Genomic DNA, 26,809 nt, shown 5'->3' on the forward strand with positions numbered 1-26,809 from the left:
ATTCTGGTTCTCTTAATCTTTTTGTTGCATTCATCAGTTTGCATTTTTCATCAATGAACTTCCTACTCTTTTCCAGGACTCTTCTCTCAGATTAGCTGCAATGGATCAACAGGCTCACCCTTCGAAACGGCTGTGTGTACCACAGGCAGTGCACTTACCCGCACAATGCTCACCGCGGCACACCCTGGGATGCAGAACTCTCCCACTCAGAAGTTGAAATCTGCATCAGTGGCGTCACCTCCTTACACGGGGGATTCTACTGACCATGGTTGTAGTGGCGCAAACCACTGCCTGCATTGTGCGGCAAAGGCGTCGATCCCCGCAGATGGCAGCAGTGGTGGTGGGGGCAGTGTGGGCGGTGGCATAGGTGGTGGGCTCGGTGGAGGAGGAGGGGGTGGCAATGGCAGTGCCAGTGCCAGTGGAAATGGCAGTGGCTCACCGACGGCAGCGGCTGGAGGAGGAGGTGGCGTTAGCAGTGGCAGTGGCGGGAAGAAGGGTCGGGAAAGTGGTGGGGATGGGGGAACGCACCTATGTTGCCCCAAGTGTGGCGATCCTTGCACCCATGTGGAAACCTTTGTCTGTGAGTAGTTGCCTCTCATGCATCTGCTATCCCTTCGCTACTGTATAAATTTACACCACAGCATTGGTAATTAGTTAGGTTTTCCCATCTTCAGTTTTGTTTTTGGTGAATCAAATCGATTTTTGAAGTTCTCCAGTGCAGTGATACCTTGGAATCCGTTTTTCATGGATTTGGAACAAATTGGAGTCTATTCATAAATGTGAGTGAGTCCCTCTCTCATTTATGATTGCTGCTGCAATCAGAATGACCTGTAGAGGTGCGTGGATAGGTACAAAATGTATCCTGTCTATAGATCATCTTTAAGGGTGGATTACAGGATAATGTGACAAATGGATTCCAGGGAGGAGCTGTCTGTATGTGAGTCTATGCCTAATGCCATTACTGTTTTTGAATTTGAATTTAAGTAATTTGAATCAAATTACATTATGTTATTTGTTCAGATTTTATCATGAACAAATGAAACTATGAAGTCCAGCCTCTATAATTTAGAGAAATGATTTTTTTAAGGACTGAATGCCTTTAGAGTTAGCTTAGTCGCTTAGTGTAATATTTGTCTAAAAAAAATTGGGATTCATTTGTTAAGTGGAGAAATTTTCCTCAGATTAAAATGGTTGTGGTTTAGAATGTTAAGAATTGAATTTAGTTCCTATTGCTAGGTATCACTGTACTTTGTATAGTTTTTTTAATGAGTGAGTCAGTAAAATAATACTTCAATTGATTCTAAGGTGATTTTTGATAACTTATGCTACAAAGTTTTTATCATGACTTCTCTTGGTACCATTGTGAATACACTTACTGTTGTTTATCTTCTCTACCTTCTATTAACAAAATAAATGTAACTAGTCTTTTCGATTGAGGGTTAAGATTATCATCAGACAATAATGTTGATTGTATTTGTAAATTTCATGTTCTCTTTGGGTATACAAGAAGTTAATGTGGGGCAGTTCAAGCCATGTACCATGATAGAACTTCAGCTGTATGCAAACATATCCCATTCCTGTGGGTAGGGCTGTGAAAAATAGGCTTGCATGCGATAAAAAATGATAATGCTAGTTAGTAAAACAGTTTCACAGATAGGAACAAGATTTTTTTCTGTGAACGTTTTCAAGCAAAATTCATTCCATTCAAAATTCAAAGCCATTAGTAATAAATGCAGTAGGGTGACTAATCATCGTTCTCTCTCTCTCTCTCTCTCTCGCAGTTATATAAAATTTCCCCTTCATATCATGCCACTATTTCATCAATAAAAGCAGTTATTTTTTTCGGCTTGATGATAAGGAAGAAAACTTACATAACAGAGGTTAAAGTTGAAGGAGGATGTCTTTCAAACTTTCTTCCTTGTTTGATCAAGCTGAATGATTGTCCTGCTTAAATTTTTGCTAGCTCTATATTTCCTGGATTTTTATTTTTTGTTCCTCGGTGGATCTCCCGAACACAAAATTGAGTATCCTTATACTTGCCATATGAATGAGACCCCAGTGTTCTATCACTACTAATGCAATAGCTTCATGGTTTAGCTAGCCGTAGCATTTCAAGTTAACTTATTCAAGTGGAAAATAGTAAACTTCGTCTGTATATTTAGATTTCTACAATTGTCACGACTTCTGATATTATATAAAATATCAGATGTCGTGACAATTGTAGTTTAGTATGTTATACCTGGTTACCTATTTTCGAAATGGTTATACCTATCCATATTTCCCTCAGTGGTTTCCCCAATACGCTCTCGCATCCCTATATTTTTCGACCTGAAATGCCAAAATGGTAAATGCTGTTGTTGCAAAATTTTCTGCCTTGTCAATTCGTGAAGTTTGGCCATGTTTGTGCCATCGTCCGCGCCTTTACGCCGGAATGAAGTGGCGAGAATTGCCGCTGACTCTCCTGTCTTCATCCTGCCTATGACCAGCCAGAGAAAGGCTGACGACGCAAAATTTACCGAATACCGAATGCGTTTTGGTTTTTGGCCAAGCTGCGAGAGTCCTTCGACTGTCGTTGACCTGCCCCATGGTCACCTCTTACTCCTTCTTCCAGCATACGCTTCAGTTGCTTCTCGCGTCAACCAACATATTTAATTGTAATGAAACTTATGAAAAAATTGAGAACTGGCGATTATTTTTAAAGGATTTTGTGAGAGGGGAGTTTATAGTGAAATCCTTGTGGCCTTTAGTATCAGTGCTATTAATTTATCATGACGAGCAAAACAATATAGTTTTCTTTGGAACTGTAGCGTGCGCAATTGTTCCATTTTATATTCGTTCGAAATACTGCTAAACTTTGTGCATGCCATGCTTGGTTCGCATTCTATTACGCCAATGCCAATTCTTATGCAGCAATTCCTATCCGCGCGAAGTACGTGAGGTGGTCTATCTTGGCCCATGCGACGAATATCAACTATGGCCATAAATAAATTTGAGATTAACTAGAGAAGCGGGCATCTTTCTTTGTGGTTATTAGTGCATTTTGATTGATATTTCCCATCATGTCAATTTGATCCCAAAGCACTTGAATTTGTATTTTTTTTATTATCTCATGTACCATTTATGGAAATTATATTATAGCGGCTACTTCTGCCGTAGGATTTCAGGAGCTGATTCAGTACAGCCTCTCTTTGCGTTCTCTCATTGCTTTTGATTTGACGAAAACTGTTACGTAACCATTCCCGTGAGCAGGTCAAAGTCCTCATTCGTCCTTACTTTCCGTTGATTCGACGCACGAGCTATCATCTCATAGAAGACCTTCCACCTGATCTATCTCTGAAGCGTAGGCAAGAACCTTACAATTAGGTTCCTTATAGGGTTCTTGCGCGTTGGAAACAGTTTTCATTAATGAACATCACGTGGGGGCGCTTAACGTTTGAGAGCCTTAAGGAATCGATGCTTGCGAGAATTCATTGCGGCAAATCTTCAATTTCGCCGTGGTATTTTTGGGATTAATACTGCGATATTTTTATAACTTGCGTTGTGACTTCAACATATTTCGTTATAATTAAACACTTGCTGCAATGGGTAGTATGTATGTAGTACGTTTTTACGACAGGGCCAGCTCAATGTACCACCAAAATACTTATCTAGGCAAACTGCTAATGTAATGCTAATCCCCTACCAGGGGGATTTGGTATTGAACACCCTCCTATGAAACGATGTTTTTTTTGCGTTAGCTTAAACTTTTAAAGTTTGTAAAAATAAATTTACACAAAAAAGTAAAAAGGGAAATAATTTTTTTGCTGTTTGGGCGATTGGTCTCTCCCTAACCACGTTGCTCCGGGCAGTCACCCGGGTTGCCCGGCCCTAAAACCGGCCCTGGTCTTCGAAAATATAAGGCTAGTAGTAAATGCATGGAAGGATAACTGTGCGGATGACGGTGCTGTTATGGGACACATTTTACGTTTCTTAATCGTCATTAGGGTAAGGGGACCTGGATCCCCTTAGTTAATGAAAGTTTTAAGCTTTTATTCATATTTACCTTTTCCTATGAATAACCATAATATTCCTGTTCATCTGATAGTATGTATACGCACTTACTATTTTTTTCAGATTTAACATTTATGTCAAATATAAATTATGATGGGCTTTCCTCATTTAAAATTACGTAACCTGATCAAAAATTGATATTGCTCCCACCCCTCAACGTTCTAATCTATGTACACTACTATTTGTCAGCATCATTTCAACTGATTATTGATTCAATCTACACTTAAAAATAAACTTATCAATAACTGACTAAATTTTATAGGGTTAGATGTTTCATTTGTGGAACAGTGTTCATATCTTTGAAGGGGAATGGTTGGGATAAAAGTGTTTACAACAAGGAGGAGGGGTACTTATGGGAAATACCTAAAAACAGTCATGCTATTAATGCTCAAGCCCTCACTTGATGTACTGAGAAAGTACAAGGCAGATTTTGTATTTGTGGGTAAAGTCATTTTATGAGCTATAAGCAGCAGTACAGATATGGGTTGTTCAGATCTCGGTGATGCTTGAGAAATTGCAAGGGAAAAGTCTGATTATATTCAGCTCTTATTTTTCTGAAAGTTTACAGATTTGTATGGATTTAACACACGTGTAAACTTTTAACAGGGAAAATCATGTTGTAGACATACCATTACTTACGTTAAATCTCTTGATACATTTGCTGCAGATCTAAACCTCCCTTCCTGAGATCAGACTGCGGTGTGATCTTTATAGGACTCTGCTCTACTAACTACTGGGCTTTTGTTACCTAGTTGGTACCAATCATTTTTTTAACATTAGCAGTTGAACTCTATTTCGAGAACGGCAAGGGATGGGGTTATGTAAGGGTTCTCGCATAGTGAGGAGATAAGAGGTAGGGGTAGAGGTTGCAGTACTTCGAGGTAACACAAATGCATTGTGTGTTATGGGTGCACGCATAGTGAACAGGTCGAGGTAGAAGTGTACCTCATGGTTCACCAGGAGGTCACGGGAGACTGCTTTCAAAAACAAACGAGTTTGTCTTTTTGAGCAGTGTATCTTTAGGTATATCAGGAGGCTTCTCCGTGATTGGTGCGTTCAAGCCCCCCCTGTACCGCTAACTTTTATGAAAAAAATTCAAAGGTATGAAAATGTTTCAGGTGACATCCTCATGTGCTCTTGAAATTTGTCTAGGCATTCCTTTAGGTACAAATGCAGATGGTGATATTCTCCCAAATCTTGTTGCACTTGATTTATGGAATGAACACTGAATGCACGATTGCTTAACGTACCAATTAGCTACCACTTACATGCTGACAACGTGTTGTCACTATCATCACTACTTTTGCTTAACATTGTAAAAGTGTTACTTCTAACCAAATAACCGTTTTACTTGATGCCTCCCTGTGGAAGATTGGCTCGTGGTCGTGGCTGTGGGAAAGCTGCATGTGTAAACATCTTTACTATGCGATACTACCTCTACCTCCACCTCCATCTCTATCTCTATCTCCACCTCCACCTCTACCTCCTCACTATGCGAGTGAGTACCCTAAGACATGCAATGTATGAGGTTCATACAAAAGTACAAGCAGACAGATTTTCTTTTATTAAAAGTGTTAGGCCCAGTTATGGATGGTTGACCATTTGTCCATTTTCACTCTTCAAAATAACAATAGCTGCAAAATGAAGGATAACATTAAATTTGTTGTTACACAGGGTGGAAGTTGCAGTGTGATCCACCAGTGGGTCACACAGCAGCAGATTTGTTAATTATGTTTCCATCTCTTCCTAATAGGTAAAATCTAAAGCAAAGTCCCTGAATTTACGAGATTTTTATAGAATTATTATATTCTCTCAGTTCAGTCAAAATAATACCTACTTGGACTAAATGTTTGCCTCAAGGCTGAATGATTTAGCTCTTGTTCAATAATTTAAAATTTACAATGAGAGATTTGCATTAAACTTGAAAAGCACATCCTTATTTTCGACGTACTTACTGCCCATTTCTTAGTTAATTTGTCAGGGAGATTTTGGTGTGCATTGTTGCAAGAATATGCTGCATCTGTGAAACATATTGGGAAATTTTTAGCATTGTAAAAGAGAGTTATAGAGGCTTGATAGTTGTTTGCAACCAATAAATCGATGAATAATTGTTTGAACTTGGTAATATTATAAGTGTGGATAAGGCTATTTGGAAAGAGTGTTTTTGTTCATTTCATTATTATCAGAGGCATAGTAAATTCACCAAGATTCAATGAAATGGCAGCATGCCTTTCCATATTATGTTTTACTCATTTAGTATGGGTGTCTTTATCAGATTTAATGCACATCGGTACCACCTGTGTAGTTTAAATTATTTTTAATATGCATTAATATTACTAGAATGCCAGATCATTCACTAAGACCCAAAATCACGAAGCATTGAAGAATTCAGATGATGGTTGGGAAAGATAAACTACGATGAAAAAACAATCTTCTCCATTCAGCCAATTTATAGTTAGTAAAATAGGAAAACATCAAAGTTACTGCCCACTTTGCATGAATTGATGGCATCATTCAAGTGTGGATTCAGTTACATGTTTAATGAGAACCAATAATTCAGGGAAGGAAATGCACACAAGGGTGTTAACAACAACGAATCCCACATGGCCCTTGCATTATGTCTAGGAGTAGGGTAGAATGGGTGAACTGCTCTGTATGAAGTTGTGACATCATCAACTTATCTGCAATTGGGTTTAGGGCATCATTTTTTTGTTCGGAAGTAAGTAGGCTATGTGTCAGAGAGTGAAAAAATAGGGATGTATTTATTTATATAACTCTATCACTGTCAACAAAAAAAAGAATTGGTTAATGGACCTATTGATTCTATCACCTGGGTGGAAAATTGAGAGAACTTCATAAGTATGTACTTCTGCTTCTGTAGTGCTGTTGTGTGGTTTTTTTTAGAGTACCCAAGATTATATGTTAATTTATGAAAGTTTTATATTGATATTTAGTATTAATGGTTTGGCTTTATATAAATATTTTTTGCAAGAAAATACAACATGAAAACTATGCAAAAAATGTTAAATGCATGCCTTGGATTCTAGGTGAGTCATGAATAAAGACCCTTTAATCCCCATTTGCTGGTAAATGTTACAGTTATTGAGGTACTAAGTTAACCAATGCTGTGGTGTATTTTAAGTTAGTTTTTACAACTTGTGAGGTGCTATTTTTATAATAACAGTAATTATTGACTTGTACTATTGACTTGAGAGTGATACCTTATGTGTTTCACTTTGTTACCCAAGTATATTTGCATGGAATTTTTAATATTTGAATTGGTAATTGTACTTTAGTCTTTTTTCAGCAAAGAATTTAACTTAAGCCCCTTATGAATTCTGAAAATGAGTTGCTATTGATGTATTACCTACCTCAGTTCCATTTATCTAGGTAATTAAATCATTGAAATTCTATCCAAGCAATTGAAAAAATTGAAATATGAGCATTACCCTGATAATAATTATAATTAATGTCAACAAACTTTATTGCATTTGCTAATTCTCCAGCGTTGCTGTTTTCCATTCATTTGCAGCATCCACTAGGTTTGTTAAGTGTGAGAAGTGTCATCATTTTTTTGTGGTTTTATCTGAAATGGACTCCAAGAAAAGCTTGAAAGAAAGTAAAGAAGAGCCAAAGAGTGGGTTCTTCAGAAAGCCTCCTCCTCCTCCAAAGAAGGTATTAGCAAATAAATTATAATCTGGATTCTAAGTGGGAAATATTTGCACATAATGGCACTGAAAGCCTGATATTCATATAAGTTTATCTATTACATTTTTATTCAGTAATAATTACTTTAAAGCAGTGCATTTTGTAGTGTATTACTTATTTTCATTATATTGGCTTCCTTTGGCTATCTGGTATATAATGTGTAGGCAAGCTAATAACATACCAGCAGTGATGGCTACACACTCCTTTTATTCGTATTTACCTACTGGTATCAGACTGTCATGGGACTTAGAAATAAGGCCATCAATAATTACTTACAGATACTCAGGCGTTTTAGATGCTCTGAATGGTGATACCTTATTATAAGATATTTGTTGACTCACTGTATTTTTAAAGGATTTCCTCGTATGTATTTAATTAGGCAAGGAAATTATTTAACGAGGGTAGCTTTTGTGCTTTTATCTTTACTTCTTACTTGCCTTTCCTTGTAGGGTATGGAAATGGTTATATCCTCATACCAACCTTGTTTGTCTCACCCTTGGTAATTAATTGGGAAAGGTTTCTCTCTTTTTAATTTGTAGACTCCATGGGATCTTATGTAGAAGATATTCTTTTCTAGGATTCATTCCACTTTGATTATCTGTCTTTTGAGTACAGTAATGAAAAGTTTCATTTTAAAATGATCAGATTTATTAAAGAACTGTCAGTTATAGTTACTGATGGTTGAAAATCAAAGGTGGAATAAATCACTGGAAAAGGTGTATCTTTCAAGTTTGTTTGCTAGCTTAATTTGTAAGATCTCTAGTTGGAGGTTATAATTTAATTATTTTAGTTTTTTAACTGGTAACCTCTTCTTTTCAGATATTTGAATATCTCAACAAACATGTTGTTGGTCAAGAGTATGCAAAGAAAGTGTTATCAGTTGCTGTTTATAACCATTACAAGAGAATTTATAACAACATTCCCCAAACAAACTTAAGGCAAGATGTAGCAGTCATGGAACAAGCCTCTCAGCAGTCATTTTCTCATCGGGGTATGTTTTGTGTAGAGTTCATTGTGTTTTTATGTCTTTAGACCTCTTCCACTTACCTTTTATGGGTCATGACAGCATATCATGTCTTACTAGTCACTCTTATGAGAATATTTGTTGTCTGATAGGGAGACATTCATTATATTTTATTGATTTTTTCTCATTGAAGGAGTGATGGTCATTGTCCATTATTTGTGACTTGTGTCTAATGTAGTCTTTTCATTGGAACCCAATTAACCAGTTGAAGAAAAAAATATTTAAACTTAAATTATCGCTAATACATACTTGGATGAGTTTAAAAAAATGTACTCTATTCTTGTATCACATGGGAATTTAGGATTAGCCCAAAAAATAGTGATAATAGAGTGCAATAAAAATTTGTAAATTGAATGAATTAAAGTCAATTTTTTTGCTTACTTCTGCTATGAGCATGAATTGTATTTTCATTTTACTTAATGTTGTTATGGTGATATGGGAAATAATATTAGTTAAAGTTACCAAAAAATAAAAAGTTTTTACTTGTTATTCTCTAATCTGAAATATTGACTTAAAATTAGTGAGTAAAATATCAATTCATCCAAACCTTTCTAAACTCTGTTTGCCAATTTAATGAGAAAATAATTGTTTGGATCCCTCTTACTAACCACCTTCTTTGTGATGCTTTTACTACTAATCATGTTGTTTGCTAAATTTACTGCCCATTCAACATTTTCTCTTTATTAATATATTTATTTCAATTTTTGATTTTTTAAAAACATTTTCTTTTCAAGTAAGCCATTGCTTGCTTTTTTTTTTGTAAATTCAAATGATGGTTTAAAATTTCCATCGAGGCCAAAGTTTTTAACCCTAAATCGAGCTTTTTTGGTGCTCATTGATTTTGTGAGCATAGTAAATGTCATTAGTTAATCATTGAGTTTCCACCTTTCCTGCTAGACCTCCTTCATATAACAGGCATCGGGCACAATGCTGCTGCTCTCGGTGTCGGTTTCCAGCAGAGCCCTCCACATGATGCATCGGAAATGCCGAGAAGGGGAGGTGGAATGGGCCTAGGAGGAGCTACGCCTCTCGGAGGAGCTGGTGTCCATGGGACTGGCAGTGACATTTTGGAAGCAAGTAGCCATGAGCTACGCCTCGAGAAGAGCAATATACTCCTCCTTGGACCTACTGGCTCAGGTAAGTTGACGTTAACGGTCAAGGATTACAGATATTGATATGCTATGGCTTGTACTAACTAACTATTTAAGTATTCCCTTCTTGCAGTAAATACTTTATCTTTAGTCTCTGAAGTTCTTTAAGAGTTTCAGGTCATGGCTATAAATATAATGACTATTTAAGAGTTCATCCAAACCACAAATAAGTCTGACTCTGTGGCCCTCTTGTCTTTGAAGTTGGCTCGAGTCAGACTTGTTATTTGGGCTGTCTGGATTAAAATTTGGCTCTGTCATTACAAAAAAATGCAGGTATGTAAGTCTAGTGGAGTCGATAATTTAAACTATGCAAAAGCTTGTATGGTTCAAATTATCTTTATAAAAATCAAGCATGTAGTAGGAATTGTAACTTTTCTTGTTATTTTGTAGGGAAGACTCTCCTTGCTCAGACAATAGCCCAGTGCCTCGATGTTCCATTTGCCATCTGTGATTGCACAACGCTCACTCAGGCTGGTTATGTTGGTGAGGATATAGAGAGCGTCATTGCCAAGTTGCTACAGGATGCCAACTACAGCACGGAAAGAGCCCAAATGGGTGAGAAAAACTTGAAATTAACTAAATTGTTAATAGAGAAGTTATTTGGATAAGCCCATCATGCCTCTGAATTAAGTATCGTGAATGATTCCTCATATTTTTGGAAAATTTTGAAAATAATTTAAAGAATGAGCTTTATTTCTAATCCTGTGATTGTGTGTCTGTTGATTAAATCAGTGCAGCAATCCAAGCTTCATTTTAATTCTGAATCTTTTGTCTTTGTACTTAAATTTAGGATTAGTATTCACCTTGAATTTCTCTCTCACTGACCTTTTCTGAGTGTGTCTTCTATTTACGTGTAAAGAGTTGCATAAGTAATTCTGATAATTGAGGCAAAAGGTTTGAATTTTCAGAGGAGTTCCACCAAAGAAATAAAAGCAAAATATGCTACTGTTTTTGTAAAAAGATTTAAGTACATCCAAAGTTGCCTTATTTACTGCATCCTATGGTAGACGGTTATGTGTAAAGCTTCAAAATGTAGGTTTTGGTAAAGCCTTTTAAATTGCTGAAAATTCTTAAAATTTATTATGATATTAAATTTATGTCACAACTGAAGGCCTTCGTACAAGGTATGTGCATACAAAGTTTAGTGTGCAAATGGCTGTTTGTTGTAATGTGCAGTCTCGGATAAATCCACATGGTTGAGATTTATTCATCTATGGCTGTACAACTAATTAGTTCAGACAAGTATTCACTCAATTGGAAGCAGTGTGCAGCTGGATTGCTTCCTTTGTCAAAGAGTATGGATTGCATTACCTAATTATGATTTTTTTCCATGATGAATTAATTCATTGCATTCTTGTTATTTGGGTTAAGAAATCATAGTTCACATGTTATTAAATGTATTAATTAAGTTCATTCATAAAGTCCAGAAATAGACTGTTATCAATATGTGCCTTTTTCCCTAAGTTGATAGTTAAATATCGTAATTATTTTCTCTGGAGTAATTTTTTAATATTTGAGGCAAATGTTGACTAGGGTCTACTCTACTTATCTTTCAAGATGATAGCATTAGTTTTATGCGAGTAATCTATTACCAAAAAAGATCGTTCAAGAGGCTAGTATGCATTCTCTTTGTTGTAGTTTTATGTTTAACTGAAAGAGGAAAAATATTTATTATACACACAGCATTAGCTTTTATTATATTTAGTGAACCTTCAAGCTATAGACAATTGAAAGCCTCTCAGTTGAGTTTTATTAAAATGAAATAGAAATTAGAGATATATTTGTGAGAACAAACGATTATGCATTGAATTTGGGAAATATACATTCATGCATATATGTATTTCTTCTGGGGAAGTTGATTAGGATGAAAAAAGATTGTTGTGTATAAATGAATAGAAAGGAAATTTATATAACTTGATAATGGATTGGAGCTTTTCAATCATGGGAATGTTATTAACGAAGAAGTTTTTTGGATTTGATGGCTGAATGACTAGGTCTTGCAATTTTTGTTATGCATCGAAAATACTCTTGCTACAATGCTACTTTAGTATCATCATCCTCAACTACATTTTGATAGTCTGATGTAAATTAAAATATTTATTCACTGGTAGGTATTCTCCAATTTGTTTTGCTAGTGAGAAAATTTAGTCTACTTGTTAATATTTGTGAGTTATAATTATTAATTTTCTATGGTCTGCTTTGGAGTAAGATTTAATGATTTTTTAATTTCATGTAGAATTTTTTATGTATTGTATTTATCAACAGCTGGTAAGGGTATTGATAGTTTTCATAAAAAACTGTTTCAACGACCGACTTTCATTACTTTCCATGCATTTTTCTTACTGATTGAAATACTTTGGACATCTTCCTCATTAAATGGTACTGCACAATGAATGGTGCTTGCCTGTCATTGCAGGCATAGTGTTTCTTGATGAGGTCGACAAAATTGGAGCAGTTCCAGGAATCCATCAACTCAGAGATGTAGGTGGGGAGGGTGTTCAACAGGGAATGTTGAAGGTAAATCATTTTGGCCATAATTATTGAAATTCCTGAGAAAATTCGCTTGGACATATGCTACAGCTATGTATTTCCTTTGTGCTAGATGTTGGAAGGGACCATAGTCAATGTGCCAGAGAGAAATTCTCCAAGGAAGCTTAGAGGAGAGACAGTGCAGGTTGACACAACAAACATTCTTTTTGTGGCATCGGGTGCTTTCAATGGCTTGGATAGGCTGATAAGTCGGCGCAAAAATGAAAAGGTGAGTTTAGAATACTTGGCAAATAACATATTCTCAGATTTTGTGCAAGCCCATTTTTATCAGATTTTTAGTCTTTTATCAGACTTTTAGTCTAAAGTGTTTATTGTAATGAATGTAGTTCCTTTCCCCATGAGATTTCTGTTTAGGATAAATGTGCAGTGCTGGATTAGCATGTTTGAGGGACTGCAGGCAGTGCAGACCTTGGAAAAGGGGAGTTAAAGGAGAAATGGGTACCTCAAAGCCTGGATATCAAAGGCAACTGCCTATTTTGCCTTATTGGTAATCTGGCACTGTAAATATGATGAATGTCTTGTTTGTGTGACTCATATCATTGGTAATTATTGTGTACCTTTTGCTGCACTAATAAATAAGATGCACTAAAAAAATTGTGGTGAGCTTTACCTTTCCCTACTTGCTGTGAGAAAATACATAGGAATTGCCTTTTATCGTGAAGAAAATGAAAATTGTTGGATTAACTCAGTTTTTCATAATTTACGTGCCACTGAAAACAAGCTTTTTATGTTGCATTCAAACCAACCTCTATTTTGACAAACTGGTCAGTTGCATTCAAAATATCTCATTAAAAATTAATCGATTTATTCAAATATGGTGGTTTGAGAAGGATAGTAAAAGCTTACTTAGTGTACAGCTTGAGTTATATACTTTAGTTAATTCTTTTAAAAGATATAAATGACTGAATTACAATGGAAACTCACTTCAGCTAGTTCTCATAATCCTAGAAAAGTCGCTTGCTATATTAGGTGCTTATTATATCTGAAGGTGAAGGGTAAAGCTCTTAAATTCCTATATTCACCTGTAATTACCACTTTCACTTCGTATCGGGCCCTTTCACAAAGGAATAATGCCTGTGTTTGTGCTAAATGTGTATTTTTATGTAATTATACAAAAAAAATATTTTTTTAATATCACACACCAGTCAATGCTCTTCTTTTGGTGAACTTCTTTTCAAACATCACACATCTGTAACTGTGTTGCACGATATATAGTGAAGTGATCACGGATCGGGTATTGTCTGGGATTGGTGTAATGCATCAAATCACTGTGCAAGAAAGGAAAATTATTCCAGAGAGACCACTAAACACCCGCATTGCACAAAGTTTCACAATTGGCAGTCACAGATGGATATGGTTCCATGAGCGTGACACTTGGAAACAATAAACTAGCTCTCGCGAAGGTTAGTAGCATGCAGTTGTGCCAACATGCAACATGCAGCTATAAATATGCGGTTGTTGGATACAATAGGGTAGTTTCCTTCATCAAAGAAAACGAAAGGCATTGATTGCGATTCGTTACCCACCATTGGTGTATTCATTATATATAAATTATTTGGTTTTAGAAATACCGGTTTAGACGAATGGCAATGGTCAATTTTTATCCTAATTTGAAAAAGGCCAGATTGGCGCCCATGCGATGCCACTCCACGTGACGTCACAGAGACCTAGATTCTATACGAGTAGATAGGAGTTTTACATCGTCTGAGATTATGAATGCATGCATGAGGCACAGAGCTCAGGGAAACATGTCTTAATAATCACTTATAAAAACTGGCTAAGGTCGGAAAGTTTCCTTCGTTTGATAAGGTATTAATAATCCTTATTTAAGCCAAGCGCTACCAAGGGTACTCTGCTTCCTGATAGCATCCTGCGTTGTATCAGCGCTCAAAGCCTCGCCTCAAGGTCACCTCACTTGCGGCAGTGGGAACCAGAACGACGTCACACGGAGTTTTCTCGGCATTCATACTTAGCTGTCACGTTTTTGCACGCTTGAAAATTTTCACTCTTCATTAAATCGCGAAAAATAGATTTCGTCATTTAAAAATCTAAATGCGTGAAATAAGTACTCCAGGAGTAATAATCTTTTGATTTAGGCAATAAAAAAATAATAGGAAACCACCCTATTGGTAAACTCTCCGATAATTTCATAGGCAAAGATGTCGTATCTTATTGTTAGTCATCATCATCAGCTCAACTTTTCTTTTTGGTCTCCAAGATTGAGAATGACCATGCCAATCATGCAGAAAAACCGTCTGGAATCAGTATTTAAATTCCTCACTTTCGCACTCTTGTTATACTTTAATATTGGCTTATAAGCCCGATGACTTAATATCCTCGGGCAGGATATTACTGCGTTTTCATATAGTTTTATCAACAGCATAAGCTGCACTCAAATGAGAGCAGAATAGACAGAAATTGGTGAAGTAAATATATCAATTGATTGCTGAAGTTAGTGGTGTGGGGAGGTGTGGACTGATGCCGATGTGATTCTTTTCCGATTGGCGATTTTCTGACTGGTCTACCTCATGTAAACCCGACACAAATAGAAAGAACTATAAAACACTGCGATCTCACTAAAAGTACATTGGGAAGACTATAAGTATTCAATTATTGAATCACATGTGCATTCCTGCAAGCTGGATAGTATTTCAGTTGAGTTATGCCAAGGGATTTAATCGGTGTGGTTATGTGCATTGTATATGTTATATTTGGACGTTTTGTGACTGGCAGAATAAATATCGTCCACCTGTTTTCAGAGTTAAATTTCTGCCACCACTGATAATATTGGTGACCCTGTTTATTGTATTAACTAGTTATGCACCTGTCTAAAAAAGTTATACAGTAGAACCTCGTTAAAGTGAGTACGGGCTATAGCGACACCCCCGCTATTACGAGAGATAGCCGATGCACTGTCAATTGACCCTATAATAAGCGTGTTAAAAAATTCGTTTTTACGAGACTCTTTCGGTGTTGGCTCTCGCCATAGCGAGGGTTTCACCGCCGGAAGACTTTCATGAAGACTCCTTAACCTCTGTAATTGCTAGCGATCTGTTAGAAATGAAGTGCTCAGTCTCAAATTTATGTGGTAAACTGTCGTTCGATAAATATAATGATGACGAAACAATGCTTTGCATGATTTTTATTCAGTGCGGCGCTTATAAATTATTTGAATAGTTAGTCGTTATTTGAGTAAGGAAATTTAGTGACGCAAATAAACATCGCCTTTCGTCTGGATTTATGCTTACGTTTATCGGATAGATGTTTATCTGTCGCCGCACCACTCCTGTTCCTGTATATCTGTTCGCAACAGGTATATTGGCTATTATTTGCTCCACCTCCGGTAAAGCGACAATTCGCTATAGCGAGTGTTTATTAGTGCACCGTGGGGTGTCGTATATCGAGGTTTCACTGTACCTTGTTGTACGGACAAGGAGACATCGTGAAAGTAATGTTCGGGATCTGGATGCTGACGTTAATTTCTGAAACTATAAAGGTCGCCCTCTCTCAACTACAGCAGTGGCGTTGCGTTCTAGGGTGCTGATTCGGTAACTCCTATCGTGTGCGTCATGGATTCGAGTCCCAGTAATGGCATTACTTTTTCTCTCTTATAATTATTGAAATCACTCCTACAACTCATCTCCATTTGTTTTATTTAGTTACTTTGTGATTTTTTCTTATCAATTTATGGATTTTAAATGGAACTCCGAATTGTGCCTTACCACACGAATTAGAGGAGGTATGTAATTACGTACAAGTGAATTTCCGAATAATGTGTTCATCTTCGCTAGGGTGGTATCAGTGGTGTAACAATGGGGGGGATAACGGGATAGATTCCCCCTCCCCAAAGCCTCAGAGTAATACAAAAAATATTTAAAACTATTGTCTAGTTTTGACGTATAATAACTGAATCTGCTTAAAGTTAAATTTTTAGTGCCAAAATATATGAAATGTATTTTCAGGCATGTCAATTTTCAAAAATACAAAGGAAGGCTGAGCGGTTCGTCAAAAACTGCTATGGGCGTACAGACATCATTACGCAGTGGTTAAGTGAATTAGACCGGTAGCCGCTGGAGACTCGCTGGCTGCACGCAAGGCTTAGATTGCTTGAACATTTGAGAATGGATATCTTTAAGAACAACACGGAGAACATAATAATATTAGAGCCTCACTATATTTCCAGGTCTGACAAAAGTGATAAATTAAGAGAGATATTTTGCCAAACAGATAGATATGGGAATTCGTTTTTCCCTCGAGCCATATAGGACTTAAATAAATACTATTCATAATTTCCTTAAACCACTTCCTTTTTATTTGCAAGGGGCTGGTGTCCTAACAACCCCTGCCGCACGCCTATTAGGCATCTTGCAGGCTGTTATGTAGATGTGCTGTGGGTTGCCTAATGAATGCAAAGATTACTTCTGAGGGCACTGTATTAAATTAATTAGTTGATGAAAATGGGCATATAACTGGCTAGCTGTAAGGTCAGTGCTAATTTTCATCATTCAACGAAATGGCTGTGGACAAGTCAGCAACTTCTAGAGCCACCCATGAATAAATGCACATTAAGTGCAAAAAGACTGGGAAATATTTCATTGCATTGACTGGGAATTCAATCCAGATACCATGAATTTTTACCTGGTGCTCTAAAACTATTAAAACCTCTTCTTCCTCTGCTGAGTTTTGTCATTGTAATACAATGTGGTTTATGCTGCCAGACGTACAGTGCCACAAGGCAGCATGTTTATATAATTAGCACCACAGACCCAAGGCAAAAGGTACTACTTTGAATGCTAGGGCATACATAGACATTACTCATTGTAACAACCACAGAATTTCCAGTGTTATACCTTTATGAAGTTGCCCAGATAGAGTTAACCAGGTGACTCCTAATGGTACACTGCTAGCTTGTCAGTAGTAATTTCTTTAAATAAAATGGTTAACACCCTTGCATTCAAAGTTCTGGCCTTTACCTAAAGACTGTGTGTGCTATGCGGTAAGTATGCTGCCTTGTGGCATTGAAAGTCTAGCAGCATAAAGCTGCTTATTCTCAAAAAAGCCCACTTAACTCTGCAGAAGAAGATGACTAGGTAGTTGATACTCCCAGTCAATATTTCTGGGTCTAACTTCCAGTGAAATGGTGGCTGGCAAGACCAGTGAGTCACTGGAAGTATCAGGGTAGTGCAACCAATGCACATAGAAGGCAAGCAGTGACAATGCCTCTTGCTTTCTGCATGAAAAATATTTAGTAGAGAAATTCATTTTTCTATGCCCATACTGCCATTAGTTTTTACTGGCCTAGGGTGTTAAAAGAAATGAATTGTTCTCAATTTTTATTTGGTCCATTTTGCGCTATTTGTTGCATTCAAGGAATGAAACTAGTCTGCACTATTCAGTAGTTTGCATAGATAGCATCATATGGAGGATGGGTAACATCAACTTAAGGTTCGGTTAAATAATTTTAAATAAGTACACCTCATGATATTCTTTATTTAAAGTAAACGAGAAGTAAAAAATAGAAAGTATGATGGTTTTATTGTATGGACTGGAATTAGTATTATAGATTTAAGCAGTGAGCGGTAGATAGCACAAGTGCTTAAAATTATCCTCTAGGGTTATTCCCTTGGGATCCCCTTATATATGCTCACCTTAGTGTTTTTAGTGGTTTTTTGATCTGTCAATCATTTTGAATGGATTATTTGGCTTAGGAATCTCTTGCTCAATGCTGTTTGATTTTTAAGTGACTCTGTATGAAATTGTTTTCAGTACCTGGGCTTTGGTGTGCCATCAAGCGATTCGAAAGGGAGGAGAGCTGCCACACAAGCTGATTTGGACAATGTGACTGCCCCTACTTCTGCTGAGGAAGATAATATGGAGCGAGATGCATTTTTGAGAGCAGTTGAAGCAAGAGATCTCATTGAATTTGGAATGATTCCTGTGAGAAACTTTCACTGATTAGAGACTATTTAGTTTTAAGCCAATAAATTCTAACACTACTGAATATATTCCAGAAACTTATATTACTTGTTATATATTTATGTTCAAATTTTTTCCCGTTGGCTTATAAATATGAAGTCTACTAAGGGAAAGAGTATATAGTCAAACATCCAAAAATTGAATTCAACAAGTCTGGTGACCTTTTTGTAAGGGCATGCAGTTCATGGAGGTGTGCATTTTTTCAGGATGAGCAAATATTTCATGTAGATTGATGGCCTGAGTGACAAATATAGAAGCCTCTGTGGATACTTATTGGGACATATTTTCGAAGGGATGAGATTTTATTTTGACAATTGTAGCGAATAAAGCTCACCCATATAACATTGAAAGCTCCTTGCATCTCTGGCTGCTTAACACAAATTCCCTGTTGTGTCCAGAAGAGTTGAAGGGCGGTAGTTTTGCTTAGAGGTGGGGGACTGTTAATGATTTGGAGGAAAATTCTGAAACCCTGACTTTCCCCAATCTTTGCCCAAAAATAATTCAAATTGGTGCCACTTCTGGTATTTCCATGCACTCTTCCTGTGGACTGCCTCTGATGTCTGGTGTCCTTGGGGGATCTAAACCTTAGTTAATTATTCAGATTGGTGCCTGAGTTGCTGTGCTTTTTATATTTGTTAACCATTCCAATCCAGGGAAACAAACTTCAACATGCCACGCAAACATTCTGCAGGGAATGCATTCATGCCATGTGATAAAATTATAGAAATATATTTCTGGCTACTCCTGATTCCACTAAAGATTAATGATTTGGCCTAGATACTGCCAATACGACAGTAAACTCTTGTTATTTCAAAGTTCACGGGACTGAAAAACCAAAGGCCTGTAATAACGAACTTCGTAAGAGCAATTCTTTCAGGAATCGTTGCAAAAAACATACTTTGCCAAAATTCCTTGTCCCTTCAATCTCATAAGATATATGAAATTCAATTATGAACAAACAGTAAATTCTCAATGTATGAACGAGATGCGTTCCAATACCTTGTTCATAAGTTGATAAACCTATAAGTTGAAGGCATCGAAAAGTGTTGTATCCTGCAGAATGCCACACTGCATTACAATGCGTTAACTCACGATTGTAACGAACTGATCTACTGGCGTGGGCAACACGGCTGAAGCCAAAATAAATTTGCTGTCAGGAGGAAGGAAGAATGGGCAAAACGCTTAACAGTTCCTGACTTTATAATTGATATTTTGTTTAGACCGTTCTCAAATTGATGATTTGACAATTCCTTTACACCACGCCGCATCCTATCGGCCAGTGATTTGAAATTTTGGGCACCCCTTATTTTTTCGAAAATTAGTATCTCTAAAAGTTTGTAAATCCAATTTTTGCAAAAAAAGTACTTACTCTACAGCCTATTTACTAGCGATAATGAGTGGGTCACCATGATTCCACAGAACTGAAGCTTATTATGTGACGCTCTGTGGATACTAAAGTATATCCTACTGAAGAAAGAACCATAATTGCTGGTCTTGGGCACACTGCACGATGAGAACTTGGAAGTAGTGCAATGCTTATGACCTATGGTAGTGTATATCCACCTAAATGCTGTTGCTTACCCGTGGAACTTTGTAATAAAGTTCATTTTATAACCACCAGGACCAGGACTGAAGTTTGTAATTTTGTAATAACGAAAAATTTCGTTAAAACGTTTCTTTTACTATAGATTGGATTAGCCTTTTCGTCGAGACCAGATTTACTTCGTAAAAACGAGAACTTCTTAATAAGATTGTTCATATTAACAAGAGTCTACTGTTCTATTAAAGCTCTGTGAAATTTGGTAGTGGAATTGCTAATAAACACATTGTAAAATAATTTCGAGTAAGAAATTTTGCTATATAGAGGTCATTGTCCTAACTAGAGCCCATGGTCTGACTTTGTTATAGGGAGGTTTCTTAATTGTAGGAAAACTTATCTTTATGGAAGTAAGTTACACAGAGGAAAAGCTATTTATGTCTGAATCAAGATGTTCATTTTGTATTTTTAATTATTCATCTTCATCTCTATGTAGGCATTATCTTTAGCTCTCTAGTATTGAACCTCTATTGTCATTTATTTGAGATTTGTTACTTGACTCAGAAAAGGGGTTGGAAATGTCTGTAAAAAAAATTATCATCTTGATTCATTGCCGTCGGTATTGGCTATAAGTGAACATGGTATGTTTGTAGTTATCAGCCAGTTAATTTGTTTGTAGTGAAAGTTTTTTTCTCTATTTATTCAGGAATTTGTTGGGAGGTTTCCTGTGCTCGTTCCATTTCATTCCCTCAATCAAGATCTGCTTGTCCGGATTCTCACAGAACCTCACAATGCGATGGTTCCACAGTACCAAATGCTCTTCAGTATGGACAAGGTAATAAATATTCCATTTGCAAGTTCAAGTTAGATGTTAAATGTAAATTTTAATTGCTACATAAATGTGAATTATTTAACTGTGTGACTGAGGAAGAAATGAACATAATTATGTTATATTCTATTTGTTTTGAGGATCAGTAGTGTTTTGCCATTCTTAGTGATCATTATTTCAATAATTATTATTTTATTTTCTGAATCTTTGACACTTGTGCCCTACAGCTCATTGTTTTTTTATCAAATTGTAATATATTTATGAGGGTTTTATTGTACTTAAATTTCTTTGCTTGTAAAGCATCTCACTGTGAAGACCCTAAGCAAAAGTGGTCTAACTGATGAAGCACTTATTGTAGTTTTAAAGGCCGTTTTACACGGGAAACGGAATTGCGCAGGTTGGAACTGCATTAATTTTTAAAATGGCATGGAATTGCACGAATGCGTGAACGAAATTAGAAAGGGCTATTTTGCCATCTCACGTCCACGCTTTCTCGCATGTGTTCTAGCCATTCACCGTTTTACAAGATGCAATATTGACTGCACCTTTATACACACGTCAGATTGTGCAAGTACGTGCCCCGTGTAAAACGACCTTAAGATCAACAAACACGGAGGAGGTTGTAATCTTTTAGGGTTTCATCCTATGAAGACCTGTTGTATTGTGGTATTTTGTTTTGTATCCTGAATATTGTGCCAGAAAATGTCCACCAAGATTACAAAACATGCGGTCTGGCAAAAGTTGACAAATTTTGTCAATATGTACCTTGAAAAACTTGAGAACTGAATAGTTTGTGGTACACCACGTGACTTTGTGAATTAGCTTCATGTTGAAATGAGGCAAACTTTACTGGTATATTAGCTGTGCGACATTATTTGGTCAAAAAATGTGGTTAATATTTGAAATGTAGTAAGTTTTTCAATTCAATGCAAACCTGGGAAGTTTAATTGTTCAATCGATTGGCCATCGTGATTCTATTCTCAACCCTTTCTTTGCCATGGAAAAGTGAGGACATCAATTCTTTATAATTTTAGCTTTTATTTTTGAAATTATAAAAATTTTGATACATAAATATTCAAAGTTTGTCTGCATTAACCCTTTCGAGACGGCGGAGTTTTCGTCTTAGCATGACTGCTGTACTGAGCCCCAAGAGACTTCTTTCTCGTGGTACGGAGCATTTTTGGAGGGCATTCGTTAAGAAGGGTCTCGCTGAACCTTTTTCGACCCCTCCACGCTGGGACTCAGCATTATCTCAGACTCTGAGAGTAGTTGTGCTCCCTCCTTTCCGGGTTTACGACCATACCTGCGGCATTGGTTCGCGGTCAACTTATGTATAGCTCATATGTGTTTAGTAAATGTATAATTGTTGCTTGCACGTAAATTACAGACTTTGAATTGAATTCCTCATTTTTATCTGAGCATTGTCAAATTTTAAACGAAGTTCTAAGGCCAATATTAAAGCATTTAACACAGCAACAATTTCCATGTTGATGTTTATACATAACTCGAGATATAAGTTAATATTTGTCGTAGAATTTCGTTTAAAAATTGTAAACACTGCTCAAAAGACAAATAATTCAATTCTTAGTGTATATTTCTTGAGAAATGAACAAATATTTATTTCGAAAATTGACTGTATAAACAATTGAATGACCACTGTCCCGTACCGCTGAGAGGGGTTCTAAAAGACGAAGGGTCCAGGTACCTGCTCCCGGATTCCGAGGGTTAATCCTATACCCCGAAGCGTTGGGTCCCGAGACAAAGACGTCGTAAACCCACGACCGTCCTAAAAGGGGGGGAGCTAGAAAACGTATATATACGGCTTTCGATCTCCTGGCCGGGTAAATCTCACACGTATAAATACGCCCATCGTCTCCCGGGTCAGGAAACGTCCACACGTATATATACGTGTACAGTAGGGAAAAGGTTAATCAGCAAACTTCTTACTCCAATAGATATTAATGTATGAATGTAGGAAAGAGGAAGTTCATTGATAGTCCTCTTAGGGAGAATGTATGAGATAAATTTTCATCAGTTAAGGTATTAATGGAAGTTAAGTTTGCTGATGTCAAATTTCATACCTCATATTTTTCACTCTGGTGATCAATTTAAGAACGTGCCTTTCAGATAGAAATTGTTTCTTTTTTCTAGGTTGACCTTACATTCTCTCCAGGAGCTCTCTTAGCTATTGCTCGGCTTGCAATGGAGAGGAAAACTGGAGCACGAGGTTTAAGAGCAATAATGGTGAGTACAACTGCCTTTTCTGCATGTCGATGTTTTAACCCTTTGGCTGTTGTGGCTAGATCCCAAATTTTTCCACTCTGCAAGGGGAAATTTTCCCAGGAGGCGATAGCTTTTCTTTTCAAGGAGGAGAAGGGAATGAAAAAGACCTATAAATTCCCTCTGGATCCTTTTCCCTTGGTTGCATAGAGAGGATCTCACCAGCTCATTTATGGGACAGCTTAGTGAAATACTTCCTAGTTCAAAGTATACCGGGACTAGCCGCGGTGATAACTTTTACGGGAGTCACCCGCAATGCACAATCGTGCGAAAGATCCACAGAGAAAAAAATCATTCACCTTGACCGGGATTCGAACCCGGATCCCCCAATTTCCGGTCGAGTGCTTTAGCCAGTTAAGCTACCGAGGCGTTTGTACTGCTACTTGAATACTTTGAACTAGTCTAGAGCGAACACCTCTTTGTGTTCTATGTCCGGGCCTGCTCTCCGGCTGTTGCGCTGTGCGCACGATTTGGACTACTTGTGGCATCATATGCTCTGCAGTCCAGCAACATCTTGTCTGGTAGTGTCCGAAAATATCCACAGGGAAGAATGATGCCTCGGTAGCTTAACTGGCTAAAGCACTCGACTGGAAATCGGTGGATCCGGGTTCGAATCCCGGTCAAGGCGAATGATTTTTTTCTCTGTGGATCTTTCGCACGATAGTGAAATACTATTGGGTTATTTGGTGAAATTATTTCATTGGCCAATATCTACATAACAAATATGAAATGAAGTTTGTTTATAATATGTATTATGTTTAATTTGATGCCTAAGATAATGAAAATCAGTTGATTTTTACTTGTATTGATTAAAAGTCTCTATGCATCTATATTCTCATACCCAGACTCTGTAGTGCTCTGAGAGAGTAATGTAAGGATGGACTTGTGCCTCAAGGCAATGGAATGGGTACACTGACGTGTAAGGAAGGGACTGGTTTGGATTAGAAGGGAGGGTTGCCAACTGTCCCATTCATGAAAGAAAGATTTTGGGCAATAAAGATAAGAACAGCCTTGGACATTCAGGGAAGAATAGATAGTGGAATGTTGTTGTACTTTTTTCCCATTGCCACTGGTACAGTCAAACATGTTTCCAGCAGCTGAAGAATTGAGATTTTTGTATTTGTCTCCCAGGTTAATGTCCCAACCATGAAATACCCTTTCTGTTCTTTTCTCAGGAAATATTTTTGAATCCTTCTGTGGAAATAAATCTTGGTGTTTAGCTTGCTTTCTTCTTAGTTTTATCTGCTTGGTGAATAGTTGAATTACAGTGAATGTTAGTGCGTGAGACATCGAAGAGCACAAAAAAGGAAATGGGCAGAATTAAAATTCCATAATTGAAAATAAACAGCTTTTTGTTTTAATAATCCTTTGCCTGTGAAGATGGAATAATGCATTTGGTTGAAAGAGATAACTTTTTGAAACATTGCTTTTTATTGCAAACATTTATTGTTGTTTGTGTTTTATATGAAGAATGGAAGCAAATCTTCTTAGAAAAATGTTCGTAGTTCTTGGGAATGATATACAAATGCCCCTTTTTCTCAGTTCCTAAGTTTTTCTATGACATCTTATTTTTTTCAGGAAACACTATTACTGGAACCAATGTTTGAAATTCCTGGCTCAGACGTGGTCAGTGTGCACATTAATGAAGACAGTGTGACAGGTGAGAAGGCCCCAGTGTATATTCGTGGTCAGAGGATAGACCAGAGTACAGATGACGAAGACCCTAATATTGAAGTGAAGGCAAGAGCTGAGGCTAAATAACTTTTTATTATTAAACTAATTGGCTTCTTTACTAGTTGGGCAAAGGAAAGTGAAGTATGTAACTAAATAATGGCAGCGATTACTTTTTCCCAATCTCTTATCAGCCCAAGAAAGTTGTCGGTCCAAGAATAATATCAATTGATCCTGTATCGGAATCCTAGTTCAGGAGGAATGGAAATACTATGTTTTGAAGTGCGTGGAAGATCACTGATAGCACAAGGAAGCATTATTGGCATGTTTTGGCGTCAGGATGCAAGTGAGGCTTAAAGGAAATAAATGATGCGTGTGAATGATATGCATTTATGAGTGAAGTGATTGGCTTTAAGCTGAAAGTTTGCATACCAGTATGATGAATTATATTTCTTTGGGAAGTTTTCTCCCAAGGATTTTGAATGATTCTGTTGCAAGATTGTGTTATTTAAGCAGACTTTATGAAGGACTAGTCGTGAGTACCTATGTTAGGAGACAAGTATTTGTAAAAATGTACATAACTTTTACCCCTTTATAATAATAATGAATCATCAAACTTGGTTTCTTTTAAAGATTTTCCTGCTCCATTCAATCAGTGGGTGTCTGATAGTTAATGGATTAATGTGAGAAGAAGTAAAATATTACAATATGTTGTCCTTAATCAAAAATTCATCTGCATATACTCATCATGTGAGACACTTTACATTTGTAATGGCTTTATTGATCTCTATGATGCTGGAGATATTTACTGTTTATGTTAGAGGGCCATTCATGGAATGAGCATAATGGCCTACCTTTCCAAATCGTTGTTGTGATTTTGATTCATTTATTGTGATCAAAATAAACAGTTTTTAATGAAAACTAGTTATGTTTAATTTGTGTTTTCCTTTTTTTGGATTTATTGTAATATTTGAAGGTGATGGGAAGGGATAAGTAATGCCTTAAAAGGTGTGTGGTATTATGTACTTGTCATTTTTGTGGGTGCGTTTTTTTCTACAGCATATGTCGATACTCATTAGTGTTTTGGAGATTTTTTCCTAATTGTGGTTGAGTTTCCGGTTTGATTCCAGTGTTTATTAACTCTCCATCTTACTTCCTGGGATTACATATTTCTTTTCTCCATATTCCAAAAACCATACTCCTCCATACCTGTGCCAACTATTCATCCTTGCAAGAGAGTGACTGTGATGTCCATCCGAACTAATTCTGACTTCCTTCAAATTCCTCAAACCCGCACCAATATAAATTTCATCTCTTTTCAACTTACCACTTCTAGATTCTGGAATTCCTGTCTGATAAACATGAAATCATCTCAACTGTTTAAAGAAAGTTTATACTCTTATTTGAAGACCTACATTAAAGTTAGTTCGCAAATTTCATCTGTGGAGTTGTCAAAACATTCCATTCTAATTGGTGTTCACTACAATTTCTTGAAACCTTAAAATTATTTTTTTATCGCAGAAATTTGTTAAAATGATATTTAATTGGCTCTGGTCAGAATGAGATGTGTAATTTCTTTTCTTTGATCTTACAGGTTACTCATGAGAATTAATAAACTTTCTTTCCTTAAAAAACCGAAACCAATGATATTTCTACTTGTCTCGGGGTGATATTACCATCTTGCTTCTGCATAGAGTTGGCTATATTATAAGCTGCAAGCGATCTTGACTAATTAACTGAGTTCCTGGGCAAGATCATTTGTGTTGCAGGAAATCTTGTGCACCGTGGTGAATCCTGACTTTCCTGTCTGTAGAAATTCCAAAATTTCTCAAAATTCAAAGATTGAGAGGGAGGAAAAGCATAGGGAAAACATATTAACAATGCTACAATGGCATGTGATTGTGCCTTTGTACTGCTTATGGACTTCCAATTATTCAGATTTTCTTACATCATTTTGTCTTTCAAATGCTTGGTTTGCTTTCTGAGATCTCATAGGTCAACTCAGAATTAAAGGTAAAGCATTTTACTGTTTT

The 26,809-nt window shown here is 36.7% G+C and overlaps 1 protein-coding gene across 4 annotated transcripts in view; it reads left to right on the forward strand.

Annotated features, from left to right (window-relative positions):
* LOC124166965 (ATP-dependent Clp protease ATP-binding subunit clpX-like, mitochondrial) overlaps window positions 1–25,697 on the forward strand; it is a 40,458-nt gene extending 14,761 nt beyond the window's left edge. For 3 of the 4 annotated variants that reach the window (XM_046544706.1, XM_046544707.1, XM_046544709.1), the window contains 11 exons: window positions 77–580; window positions 7,583–7,725; window positions 8,578–8,749; window positions 9,680–9,919; window positions 10,324–10,488; window positions 12,350–12,450; window positions 12,536–12,691; window positions 18,250–18,420; window positions 20,703–20,831; window positions 22,977–23,069; window positions 24,684–25,697. In XM_046544706.1, the coding sequence (XP_046400662.1) occupies window positions 77–580; window positions 7,583–7,725; window positions 8,578–8,749; window positions 9,680–9,919; window positions 10,324–10,488; window positions 12,350–12,450; window positions 12,536–12,691; window positions 18,250–18,420; window positions 20,703–20,831; window positions 22,977–23,069; window positions 24,684–24,866 (2,057 nt within the window). In that variant the 3' untranslated portion in view covers window positions 24,867–25,697. The remainder of the gene's footprint in view (window positions 1–76; window positions 581–7,582; window positions 7,726–8,577; window positions 8,750–9,679; window positions 9,920–10,323; window positions 10,489–12,349; window positions 12,451–12,535; window positions 12,692–18,249; window positions 18,421–20,702; window positions 20,832–22,976; window positions 23,070–24,683) is intronic. The other variant, XM_046544708.1, reaches the window with a different exon arrangement.
* Window positions 25,698–26,809: the final 1,112 nt, after the last annotated feature.

Source organism: Ischnura elegans, chromosome 10 (assembly GCF_921293095.1).
Source record: "Ischnura elegans chromosome 10, ioIscEleg1.1, whole genome shotgun sequence".
Classification (NCBI taxonomy): Eukaryota; Metazoa; Arthropoda; class Insecta; order Odonata; family Coenagrionidae; genus Ischnura; species Ischnura elegans.